At 52.0% G+C, this 13,387-nt stretch overlaps 1 protein-coding gene across 3 annotated transcripts in view; it reads left to right on the plus strand.

Moving 5' to 3' along the window:
* Positions 1-11,050, plus strand: part of PRAG1 (PEAK1 related, kinase-activating pseudokinase 1) — a 46,119-nt gene extending 35,069 nt beyond the window's left edge. For all 3 annotated transcript variants that reach the window (XM_054028877.1, XM_054028879.1, XM_054028878.1), the window contains 2 exons: positions 1,218-1,882; positions 9,701-11,050. In XM_054028877.1, coding sequence (XP_053884852.1) covers positions 1,218-1,882; positions 9,701-10,741 — 1,706 coding nt within the window. In that variant the 3' untranslated portion in view covers positions 10,742-11,050. The remainder of the gene's footprint in view (positions 1-1,217; positions 1,883-9,700) is intronic.
* The last annotated feature ends 2,337 nt before the right edge of the window (positions 11,051-13,387 follow it).

A 13,387-nucleotide genomic window follows, 5' to 3' on the forward strand; every position in this document is an offset into this window, starting at 1 on the left:
GTGGGGAGATGGGGATGGTGCGTTTCCTTTTGGCTCTCTGTAAGCCACATGGCCCGTGCGTGTTTCCCAGCTGCCCATTCAGTTATTCCCTCCTACAAGGAAGGCGTAATCAGTCCCAGAGCCACCCACAACAGAGCTGGCTCCATGGACAATGCAAGATGGGTGAGAGCCGTGGACCCACCTCTCCTCTCCTACTTGCCCCAGGCATGCATCGGGGTGCGTATGTAGACTACAGCCCTGCTGTGTGCGGAAAGCCTCCCATGTCTGTTCAGAGCTCCGTTCAAGTGAGTGGTGCTAGGTGTGGGAGCAGGGGGCTGCCTCTACCAGCCAGAGTAGAGGCTCAGGCCGAAGCTTGTAACCCTGGTGACGTGCTGTGAAGAGCTGGCCACATCAGGCCTCGCTCAGGCCAGCCCTGCCACTGCCACTCATAGGAACAGTCTGAGTCCACGTGCGCCACGCTGAACTGGGGGGGAGGGATAGCTCAGTGGTTTGAGCATTGGCCTACTCAACCCAGGGTTGTGAGTTCAATCCTGGAGGGGGCCACTTGGGGATCTGGGGCAAAATCAGTACTTGGTCCTGCTAGTGAAGGCAGGGGGCTGGACTTGATGACCTTTCAAGGTCCCTTCCAGATCTAGGAGATGGGATATCTCCATTAAAAAAAAAAAAAATGATTATCACTCCACGAGGGTAGCCTGCGCCTCCTGACGATGGCTGTTGGCTCTGGCACAAAGCTCCCTGTACAGCCACCTTTCCTGTTCTCTTAGGAACCTCTCTATTTGGAGCTGCTCATGTACTGAGCCTCCGCTCTGGCTACTTACTGTACAGCAGATTTCCTGCAGCAAACACAGAGGCGCTTTCGACCTACTGCGTTCCAAATGAGGGACACAAGACAACTAGGAACTGGAGGGGGCTTATAATGGCGTGGATTGAGGACGTACGATGCGTCTCATAATGTCTAGCGTTTTGGTTTCATTACTCTGCGTTTGGGTGGTAAATTATATACTAAGACCCCTAACTCCCATTGATTGATTTGTAACGGTGCCTAACTCATCTTGTGTTTTACTGCAGGAGTATCCATGCTAATAAGGGACAAGCTGGGGGCACTGGTTCATAAAGCCAGTTATCGTTATTGTGTCTTCTGGGACAATCATCTGACCAGAGCCACTCGCTCTTTTGCACTGAAAAGCCAATCTTTTCTTCCGTTCCTTTCCCTGCAGGCTCCAGTCAGGACAAGTCTCAGGGCACATCTCAACAGCCACCTCCTCTGCCGCAGAAGAAAACAGTAAGCCGAACGGTTTCATCACCTGATGGCTTTTGCTGGGGCCAAGCCTCTCTGGGTAGAACAGCGAATTCCACCAGCCCCAGACTGAACATCAGTCACTCCGAAAGCAACGTCTGTGTCCGAAGGGAATCCCCGTTCGGCTACTCCTCTCACGGGGGAAGCAACCACCACGCATTCTCCTCCTCGGAATCTCTGGAAAACGCCTGCAAAGGAAACGGCCATTGGGGTCCAACTTCAAACAAGAGCAGTCGCGCCTGCGTCCAGAACAGAAACCTGCCGCCATTTTCATCCTCTCAGCTCAGTGTGTCCAGCCAGGTTTCCTCAGTCTCCACCCTTCCGCTCCACAATCTGCTCAGCAATATTGACAGCAAGGAGGGGGTGTACGCCAAATTAGGGGGGCTTTACGCCGAATCCCTGCGCCGCCTCGTTGCAAAATGCGAAGACTGTTTTATGCGTGATCAGAAAAATGAACTGCATTTCAATGAGAACAACTGGTCTCTCTTTAAGCTGGCATGCAACAAGCCCTGCTGTGTTTCTGGGGATGCCATCTATTACTGTGCCACCTGCTCAAAGGACCCTTCCAGCACCTATGCAGTGAAGGTACGTTTACTTTATTCATTGCTGTATTCGTTTCTGGACAGCTATAGCATAACGGAGTGTTCCTCAGAGAGTTCCAGTGCTGTTCACTAATAATACTTCGCACTTGCAAGCTCTTTACAACCGTAGCACCCTTGTGAGATAGGTGATGATAGACCTATTTTATATGTGGGAAAACTGAGGCAATCCACAGCCACAGAGGAAGTCAGTAACAGAGCTAGGTTGGAAGGCAGGAGTTCCTGAATTCTCCTCTCCTTGCCTGCCCTCCAGAGCATGCTGTCTGTTTAGAATGCTGAGGCTATGTCCGGATGTAAGCGAAGACTGGACATGAGAATAGATGGTAAAACCTTAGTAAATTGCCCTCAGACTACGGTGTCATGTTTTATGAATTGTTGGCTTTGTCGGTCTCAAAGTTAACCAGGGTGATACTACACAAATGGGTGTAGTGTGTAAGTAATCCCTTCATACATCATCAACATTATCTCCCTTGCTAAGTTCGTATCCGAGAAATCATGCTTCATGTGGTTGTAACAAAGGCCAGTCACACATTCGTTGGTAGGGACTTGAAATGAAATAGTAGCAGTAGTTTGGTCTTCAATTAGCAGAATACTTTCTCTTTATTGCCGGAGCGGCTCTAGCTTTTTTGCCACCCCAAGCACGGCAGGCAGGCTGCCTTCGGCGGCATGCCTGCGGGAGGTCTGCCGGTCCCACGGTTTCGGTGTACCCGCCGCCGAAGCCGTGGGACCGGCAGGCCTCCTGTAGGCACGCCGCCGAAGACTGCCTGACTGCCGCCCTCGCAGGGACCAGCAGGGCGCCCCCTGCGGCTTGCCGCCCCAGGCATGCACTTGGAGCACTGGTGCCTGGAGCCACCGCTATTTATTGCATAGTGATGAGGATCAGTTTTCACTCTGTGCTAGGCCTGTCTGCCTCCAACATACACAAGCTGATTAAAAGTCCCATAAAAGACAGGCTGTTACCTTTCTGGCGGACAGCGTCTGTCCGAGACACCTTTGAGTCCGTCTGTTATCTCAGCACCATCTGTATTAAGACCTTATGAACCACAGGAATTGATAGAGGGATCTTTACTTACCATCTAAATAAAAAGTTTACGCACGTAACATAAAAACTGGCCGGTCTCTTTTCACGTATCCTAGTGTGCCTGTTTGAGAGACAGATTTTAGACTAGAACGTTCGGCTTTCTTAATCCGAGACAGATGCGGCCTGATGTGGCCCACACATCCCAAAGCACTCAAGTGGTGGGGGAGGGGGACTGAATTTTCTCCTTGTATAATCTTGATATTTGGCCCCTGCTGCACAGTCCCTAAGGCCTTCAGAAAGGGAGCCCAGATCCTGAGGGCCTCTGCCTGTCGCAAGCCTGCTGAGCTCTGGGTAACAGTCCTTCTACTGGTCTGCTAGGCCAGGATTTTCAAAGGAACACAAGGTGTCTAACTCCCTTAGGCTTCTTGGATGCTCACAGCCCTGCAGTGTTCAAGGCACGGTTAAGGTAACATAATGTAAGGCCTGGTCCAAAGCTCGTAGCAGCCAATTGGGAGTCTTTCCAGCGGCTCAGATTCTCGGGAAGAATATAACGTAATCCCCAGCTCGCGACACGTGTAAGATCACTCGAGCAGCCTTAACATTTGACCTGACAGGGTTACAGCGTAACCATAGAGCCCTTAACTCCAGCGACACACGGTTCTGCTACCATTATTTTTAAAAGGGAAAATAATGCTCAGACCAAAAAAGAGTGTGTCACTAGAGTTACCCAGGCTGAAAACACCTCCACGGACGTTTTAGTTGAAAAGGGCAAAGATACATTTGCAATTAACATTCCAAACAAATCAGACATTCATCACCTAATTTAACCGGAGGATTTTAAGTAGGCAGAATATAGTTATAGACTGAATGCTAGTCATACTACCCCTAGATCAATGCTTACAGTGGAAACGTGCAGGTTTGACTGTACCGTGCATAAGTCTAGGTTCATTTGTACCTTCCCCCTAAAGGAAAGTCTGTCCAGCAAATTGGAATAGCCCCTTTCATTGCATAGCACAGAGTGGGGTCACCCTGGGCTGATTTGCTAAGAAGAATTTAGACCTTTCTGTTGTTTGACTTGATTCTTCGTCCCAGTGTGTGCCTAGCATGGGGGGAGTTGTTGTAAAAGAAGGAAACAACTCTTTGTTTTACATAACAGGCCTGTGCTTGTGTCCCCATCTCGAATGTGCATTTATTCTGTGATCCTGGCAGACAGTACGGTGCTGTGATTCAGAAGTAGCCTTGCTGTGCACTAGTGCAACGTGTGTATCAGCAATTTCCCAGCGTCCTTTCGTTTTCATTCTTAGAATATGACGGATAGACGGGAATCGGGAGGCTTAGCCGCTGGGTGGTTCCTTCCCATGCCTCTTGTGGTATTGCACAGGGTTTCAAACAGGAAAGAGGCTACAGACTTGCAGTTAAAATTAGACCTGGACAAGCCAGACAGTTTGAAAGGTTTAGCGGAGCCAAGTGTCTGCCGAGCAGTCAGAGCCAAAACTTTGCGCTGAGCTCTTGGCGTTGATTATAGCGCACACGTGCGAGCACTTGTGTGCACACACTCATCTGGGGTCACACTGACTGCTGGGAAATCACGCCAGAATACGCTCCCTGCCTTGGCTTATGCCTTTGTTCAGGCACACAGTGCTAATCCAGAGACAGGATCTCATCTCGATCTTTCATGTCCTGCTCACCGTGTCTCTGAAACGTACCAGGTGTACACACAGTTCTGTGATCCAGGGCCGTCGTTACCCATACGCAAAGTATGCAGCTGCGTAGGGCACCAGGATATTCGGGGCACCACATGCTCCAGCCCCTGCTCCGGCTCTTCCCCAGGGTCCCCACTGCCCTGAGGACTCCAGAAGGTCGAGCCTGCACTCACCGGTAAGTGGAGCGACCCGCCCCCAGCCTGCTCTGCTCCCCTGGCTCCCAGCCGCGCCGCCAGCGAGTGCTGGGGGGCAGTTCCCCCTTCCCCCCCAAGCCTGGGAGCCAGGGGAGCAGAGCAGGCTGGGGCTGGGTCACTCCACTTCCCGCACAAAGTGGCCAGCCCCCCCCCGCCCCCCCCAGAGCCCTGGGGCCAGCCCCCCCATCTCGTGGAGGCCTGGAGGGGGGCCCCACACAGCCTCCCCCCTCGTGGGGGGGCTGCGTAGGGCACCAAAATAGGTAGGGATGGCCCTGCTGTGATCTGTCTATGCACAACTGGCATGATTGACACAGGAGAAACCCTACATTCTCCAAATTGAGGCTTGATTTTGCTGCCTCCATTCACTCCAGTAAGCAGTCCTATAACCCCTTCCAGTGGGAGTAAAGGTGACAGGATCGGAGCCTAATCTTGGTTGTCTGTGCAAAATGTGCCTGGGTTTGCAGTTCCATGTAGGAAAAGTGGTTGTCTAGTTCCTGAGCAGATAGACAGGTGCTTGCAATAAAAAAAGAAATCCCCATATCATTTTTCTGTGTGCTATTTATTAGGGTTACCATATTTAACAAATAAAAAAAGAGGACCCTCCACAGGGCCCTGGCCCTGCCCATTTCCCACCCCCAGCCCTGCCCCAACTCCGCCCCTTCCCTGCCCTAACTCCGCCCCCTCCTCCCTCCCACTCCCAGCCACGTGAAAAGGGCTGCCCGAGCGCTACCGGCTTCACGGTTTGCCGGGCAGCCCCCAGACCCTGCGCCCCCGGCCGGCGCTTCCCCAGCGCAGCTGGAGCCCGGGAGGGGAAGCGCCCAGCCGGGGCACAGGGTCTGGAGGCTGCCCAGCAAACCGTGAAGCCGGTAGCACTTGGGCTTCGGGCAGCCCCTATGCCTCCAGACCCTGCGCCCCCGGCCAGGCACTTCCCCTCCTGGGCTCCGGCGGCGCAGGGTCCGGAGGCATGGGGGCTGCCCGAAGCCCGTAGCGCTCGGCTCTTAAACAGAGCCCAAGAGTCAGGGGAGGAGCAGAGCCGCCGCGGCCGGAGGCTCTGCTCCTCCCCTGACTCTTCGGCTCTGTTTAAGAGCCGAGCTGCCCCAGCGCTACCGGCTTCGGGCAGCCCCCATGCCTCCGGACCCTGCGCCGCCGGAGCCCGGGAGGGGAAGTGCCCGGCTGGCGGCTGGGGTCCGGAGGCAAGGGGGCTGCCTGAAGCCCATAGCGCTCGGGCAGCTCGGCTCTTAAACAGAGCCGAAGAGTCAGGGGAGGAGCAGAGCAGCCGCGGGAGGGGAAGCGCTTGGCCGGCATTTTCCCGGACATGTTCGGCTTTTTGGCAATTCCCCCCGGACGGGGGTTTGAGTGCCGAAAAGCCGGACATGTCCAGGAAAAAACGGACGTATGGTAACCCTATATTTATTACAGAGTTATTAAACTATACAGCAGGGGTGGGCAAACTTTTTGGCCCGAGGCCACATCTGGTATAGAAATTGTATGGCGGGCCATGAATGCTCACGCAGTTGGGGTTGGGGTGCAGGAGGGGGTGAGGCCTCTGGGGTGGGGCCAGAAATGAGGAGTTCAGGGTGCAGGAGGGGACTCCGGGCTGGGGCACGGGGTGTGGGGGAGGGCTCCGGCTGGGAGTTCAGGCTCTGGGGTGGGACGGGGGATAAGGAGTTTGGGGGTAGGAGGGTGATCCAGGCTGGGACTGAGGGGTTCAGAGGACGGGAGGGGGATCAGGGTGGGGGGTGGCTCAGGGATGCAGGTTCTAGGCAGCGCTTACCTCAAGTGGCTCCCGAAAGCAGCGGCATGTCCCTTCTCCGGCTCCTACGCGGAGGCGCAGCCAGGCGACTCTGCTGCGTTTTGCCCCATCCACAGACGCCGCCCCTGCAGCTCCCATTGGCCGTGGTTCCCAACCAATGGGAGTTGTGGGGGCGGCACTTGGGGCGGGGGCAGCGTGCGGAGGGGAGCCCCCTGGCTGCCCCTACACATAGGAGCTGGAGAGGGGGACATGCTGCTGCTTCCGGGAGCTGTGCAGCGCAGCCCCTGACCCTGCTCCCAGGCTGGAGCACTGGAGTGGGGCAAGTCCCAGACCCCGCTCCCAAGGGGAGCTCGAGGGCCAGATTATAACAGCTGGCGGGCTGGATCCGGCTTGTGGCCCATAGTTTTCCCACCCCTGCTATACAGAATACATAACAAAGGAATAGCAAAAGGCATACGTACACCTACAGTAGCAAACTGATTGAATAGAAAACTGAAAGCCCTGTCCTTCCTTTATAGATCTTTGATGCTAAAGCTCTATAGGGTCGTGTGTTAATTTGTAATATTTCCATGGGCTAGTTTCCTTGAAACCATCCTTTAACAGCATAAATGTGCAGGCACGTCAGACCCTTTTTACTTAGAAAAGAGAAAGAAAACAATTGATTTTGAATAGCTCTTCCCCACGGTACTCGGTCACTAGAGTTAATGCCCTGCAGAATTTGAGTTTGAAAGTATTTTGCCAGGAGCACGAAAGAATCTCAGCCCTCTAAGTCCTACTTCGTTATTTTTGCCCTCACCGTAAGCCGATGTCGTCGTGTCCAGGTTTGCACCCATTTTACAAGAGAGAGAAATTTGCTCCAGGGTTTGAAACCTCCTGTGCTAAGTTCCAACCCAGAGCAAATTCACGAGGCTGAAGTCTAAATAAATCCCTACATAAAAGGGCTTACAATGGAAACGCTGAGAGGCCTGTAATTGTTGCGGAGCTAATGGATGTTGCTACGATAAACCTATTTTTCTGCAGTTATTCATGCTGTCACAATGGGAAAGTTTAAAATTAAAAAAAAAAAAGTTGAGTGTAGATTTATGTGAACTTTGACTGGGGTGGTGGGCCAGGGACCTACATAATGCTCTCCCTTTTCATTTTATGTTGGGTCTTTTGTTCATCTCTTTGCCAATCATTCCTGGTCCTCCATTGACGTTTATTTTCTCTTTAGAGTCCTCATTTTTCTTTTTGTCACGAGTATTGTCGTGAGGCTGGGCCATTGACTTGAGCTGCCTTTAGATTCGTCATCGTGCCAATACCAGAGCCTTTTGCCGGCTTTTCTGGCCACCATTTCAGTGCTTCACTAGTACGTGCAAGGCAGACGTGAAACAAGTGGTGGGAGAAGGAACAGTGAAAATAGTTCTAGGGCTTATGGGAGAGAGATGTATTTCTGAAGTCAGGAACTCCTTGAGATTAATCCTGGTTTGCACACCAATGGCCAGATAGTGGCACCTGTCTATATCTTCAGGACATAAGTACCTTTGAAAAACTGGCCTCAAGTCCCTCTGTGGTCTTTAAACAGGTCGCTCTGATCCTGTCTTCACTACAAAATCAATCCTGTCTGAGGATCCGGGTTCAATATAGCTAAAGCCCTGCCTCTTTTGCAAGACAAAACAGGGTTTTAAGCATGTCCGAGGAGAAGTGTGTGTGTACCCAGGTCCCATGACACGACTGCGTCATCAATTTTTTAGCCTTTGTTTCCCTGTCTGTGAAATGGGGATAATGCTACATATTGCCATCCCTCCGGAGTGTTCTGAGGATTAGCTGCTGTCTGTAAAGCACTAGGTATTACGATCGGTTTAGTGACCGATAGAACAAACTGTTCGTAGACCCCCATTTTAAGCTGGGTATTTTGTCTCTGACTTTCCTTACAATTACCCGGTGAAGCCATTGTGTTCTATCAGCTATGGAAACTCAGCGTGCTTTTCCCATCTCCTGTTTCTGCCCCGCTGGCCAGCAGGAGCCAACTGGAGCTGGATCCAGCTGCTGGCCAGAAGGATGGTGAGCAGAAAAGATGAGGAGGGGCAGGGAAAGATGGGTGAATGCTCTGAACTGAAAACACATTCTGAGCAGGGACAACAGACTGTTGCCCATCTTCATGTTGTACATACAGCCCTGGACTCCTCTGGCCTAAATTAGCTGGTACGACTCGAGAGAGAGTTCTTGGAGTCATCACGGATAGTTCTCGGAAAACATCTGCTCCACGTGCAGCGGCAGTCAAAAAAGCGAACAGAATGTGAGGACCCATTAGGAAAGGAGTAGATAAGACAGTATATATCACAATGCCACTATATAAATCCCTGGTACACCCACACCTTGAGTACTGAATGCAGTTCTGGTCACCCCATCTCAAAAAAGATATATTAGAATTGGAAAAAGTACAGAGAAGGGGAACAAAAATGATTAGGGGTATGGAACAGCTTCCTTCTGAGGAGAGATTAGTAAGACTGGGACTGTTCAGCTTGGAAAAGAGACGACCAAGGGGGGATATGATAAAGATCTAGAAAATCATGTCTGGTGTGGAGAAAGTAAATCAGGAAGTGTTATTTACTCATTCTCCTAACACAAGAACCAGGAGTCTCCCGATTAAATTAATAGGCAGCATGGTTTAAAACAAACAAAAGGAAGTACTACTTCACACAATGAACAATCAATCTGTGGAACTCATTGCCAGGGGAAGTTGTGAAGGCCACAAATGTCATTGAGTTAAAAAAAAGAATTAGATAAGTTCATGGAGGATAGGTCCATCAATGGCTGTTAGCCAAGAAGGTCAGGGATGCAACGCCACGCTCTGGGTGTCCGTAAACCTCTGACTGCCAGATGTTGGGACTTGGCAACAGGGGAAGGATCATGTGATAATTGCCCTGTTCTGCTCATCCCCCCCTGGGGCATCTGGCATTGGCCGCTGTTGGAAGATGGGATGCTGGGCTGGATGGACCCTGGGTCTGCCCCCCGTATGGCCGTTCTAATGTCCATCTGTTATGCTCTGAAGGAACAACTTCCTGATAAGCTGGAGGCATTGCTGTTGGAGCACATTTTGGGTGAGTGACCGTCCTAACCCGCCCTGTTATCTCTCGTTTTCTCTTCACAGATTTGTAAAACTCAAGAATCCAAAGTGTCTGCTTCGTACCACAGCCCCTCGGTGCCGGTTCACTTCAACATCCAGCAGGACTGTGGGCACTTCGTAGCCTCCGTACCCTTCAGCATGTTGTTGTCCTCCGACGTAGCAAAGAGCACTTCTCCTCCGGATGGCCCCGGCCTCTCCTGCTCCGCTAGCGAATGGGACTGCGTGGTCGTCATCACCCGCGAAGTGCCCCACCAAACCGCAGCCGACTTCATGAGGGATGCGGCAACTTGCCATCAAACCAAGCCGGAGGTGTACGAGCGGCGCGTGTGCTTCCTGCTCCTCCAGCTCTGCCATGGCCTGGAGCATCTCAAGGAACACGGCATCATACACCGAGATCTTTGTCTGGAAAACTTGCTGCTAGTTCACTGCAAGCCTCTGACTGGCTGCAGTAAAACCAAAGATGAAAAGCACTTGCCCAGGCTTATTGTGAGCAACTTTTTGAAGGCCAAGCAAAAGCCGGGCGCCGGGGACTCCAAACTGAAAAAGAGCCAGGCCCGGCTGGCGCCAGAGATTGTGTCGGCCTCTCAGTACAAAAAGTTTGATGAATTTCAGACGGGCATCCTCATCTATGAACTTCTCCACCAGCCCAACCCTTTTGAGGTGAGGGCCCATCTCAGGGAACAGGAGTACAGCCAGGATGACCTCCCCCCGCTCCCCAGCTTGTCCATTTACTCCCGCGGGCTCCAGCAGCTCGCTCACCTGTTGCTGGAAGCCGACCCCATCAAACGCGTCCGCATCACAGAGGCAAAACGGATCCTGCAGTGTCTGCTCTGGGGTCCCAGGAAAGATTTAACAGACCAGCCTCTTAACCACGAAGAAGCCCTCTACGGTGCTCTCCAGAACTGGATCGACATGAAACGGGCACTGCTGATGATGAAATTTGCCGAGAGGGCAGTGGACACTGAGCGGAGCGTTGAACTGGAGGACTGGCTCTGCTGTCAGTATTTGGCGTCTGCAGACCCAGCTTCCCTCTTTAACACACTGAAACTCCTTCAGCTTCTCTGATCTCAAAAGCATTGCAAACCGAGCAGCAGCAGCAGCAGCAAGGAAAAGGAAAGATGGTTCTAAGGCTGACGTTCACTCACGGATAATGGTACAAATCACTTTCACACTGATGGCAGATCACTTACTAAGAATAGGATGCAATCTTTTTCTCCCCCTGGGGGGGAAAAAAAAAATCTGCGTACATTTCAGGTTAATTACATAGTTTTGAATACTGTAAACTGCAAACAAACAAAAAGGGGATGCCTGCTATTTTGGTATGGTAACTCTTTGGGCAAATAAAAACTTGTGCGTGTGTATGTTTCCTAACGAGCAGAACGAGTTTGTGTTGAATTTCATGGCAGACCTCGATCCCCGTTGGAACCAAACTTTATTCCCCATAAAAGATGGAATGTTTGAGGGAATTTGCTTATTAAATGATCTCCAGGTTTGCAACACGGTTCTCTTGGCCATGCGACCAAACTCGCAGCAGTGCAAAATGCCAGCAGAAAAACGCCAGACTCAGTGTGTGGGTTTTCAGGCTTTACGCGGGAGCAGGTAGGATGGGACATTCCTCATCCCCAGCAGGGACTGGGACTAGAGAAGCTGCAGATTTTAAAAGGACTGTTTCCGGAGCAGCAGACCTCAACACCCAGATGTGTGTACGTTTAGGAACAGTTCTCTTTGCTAACCTTTTCAAGCCCCCATTTTTGTAAACCAGCAAGCACAGAGTTGTCATACATAGGCTAATCTTTGCATACCCCAGGGAAGGAGGCGCGTGCCCAGAATTTCCCAGTGTTCCCACCACCAGGTCAGGTTCATTGGGGGGAGTGATGAGGGAGTCCCATCAGCTAGGCACTGAGGTGTGCTGCTGTTTATAAAGTCTGGGATCTGACTACACGTTCTGAAGGGTTACCAAAATCCCAGACCAGCTCGGCTCCATCTGATATCAGAACCAAGCCAAGGCTGCACGTGGCTTTTTAATCCACCTGGTGAGAGTGGGGAACATCTGGCGATGGGCTGTTAATGTGGATTAACGCGCGGGCTGCAAGGGGGCTCTCACTTAATGTGAGTGAGCCTTTTAAAGTTAATGAGACTGGAACTCCACCTCCAGTGGCTTGGGAAAGTGGGGTCCTAGCCAGAATCTTACTTTCCTATGGCTCTGTTTTCACTGGCCTGAGTTTAAAAACTGTTTGAATGGGCTTGGCTAGCTATAGTGACGTCCCAGAGCTGTAGCACCAGCCATAAGAATGGCCGTACTGGGTCAGACCAAAGGTCCAGCCAGCCCAGTATCCTGTCTAGCGACAGTGGCCAATGCCAGGTGCCCCAGAGGGAGTGAACCTAACAGGTAATGATCAAGTGATCTCTCTCCTGCCATCCATCTCCAGCCTCTGACAAACACAGGCTAGGGACACCATTCCTTACCCATCCTGGCCACTATAGACTCACCCTTGTGACTAATGCTTATATGCCTGTCTCCACGACAACCTTCTCCTTCCACCGCCCTCTGTCTCTGGGGTAGAAGCTCTCTTTGTGTTGTTGGCTTTCTGTGCTTAGTACAATGGCACCCTGATTTTGGGGTCCCCAGGAGCTGCTGCAGTTAGCATACTAAATAATACTCATTGGAAATGCCTGTGTGGGTGGATGGAGCTCGGCTCCTAATATTCCCTGGCTGGAAAGCTGGAGAATTTTCATTTGGGGAACTGTGGTGCAGAGCATCAAGTAGGACAATGGGACAGGCGTCTAGGGAGGTCGTGGAAGCTCCTTCACTGGAGGTTTTCAAAAGGGGGCTGGACAGAGCCATCTGCCTTGGCTGGTTTAGACACAACAGATCCTGCATCTTGGCACCGGGTTAGACTAGATGACTCTTGCAGTCCCTTCTAACGCTGGTTCTATGACTCTGTGAACCTGCGTCTGTTCCCAGCTCTGCCACGGACGACTCTGGGGCCTTTGGCAAGTCACTGCTCTCTGTGCTCCGGGTTTAGCATGCCTCAAGAATGATACCTGCTTGCGGAGACCTGTGGCTGAGATGCCCTTGGAAAGAGCTGAGTATTTTTTTTGTATTGTGGTCGCAGCGAGAGGCTCCAATCCAGGAGCGGGGTTAGGGTTGGTGCTGTAACCCCCATTGGACGCACACATGATTGAATGTATCCGAGGGAACAAGGGACAATTGAAGTGTACGTTGCAAAGCGGGGAGCCAGCGGACCCCTGCAGGCCATTCACAGCAACGCTCTCTCTGAGCTCCGTTTCCATGTGTAGACGTGGATAGGAACAAAGGGCTTCTCTGGTCTGTCAGCCGCTCCCTCTACATTTTCGTTTTGTCCTTTGGGCAGTGTCTTGCGCACCCTGTCTCCTCATTGGCACACACTTACGCTCCTGACCAGCGCGGGGACCTCGGGGCTGGGTTGTGTGCGGTGCATTCAGACAGGATGGGCTGCAGCTCAACCCTGCCGAACATGCCATGTGCTCGACACACGGTATTTTGTTTTAATGAAGAATCGAGGCGGCTCGAAATCAGTGTGTTTCCATGCCAGGACTTGGGGGACTGAGTTTCATAAAACCGGGGGGCTGTCCCTACCCTCCTCTGCAGCCTCACTGGGGTAAATGCAGGGCAGGAGTTGGCCCCCTTCGTCATTCCTCCTCCAGCACCAGATTCTGCCATCTGTAAAA

This window comes from Malaclemys terrapin, chromosome 5 (assembly GCF_027887155.1).
Source record: "Malaclemys terrapin pileata isolate rMalTer1 chromosome 5, rMalTer1.hap1, whole genome shotgun sequence".
NCBI lineage: Eukaryota > Metazoa > Chordata > Testudines > Emydidae > Malaclemys > Malaclemys terrapin.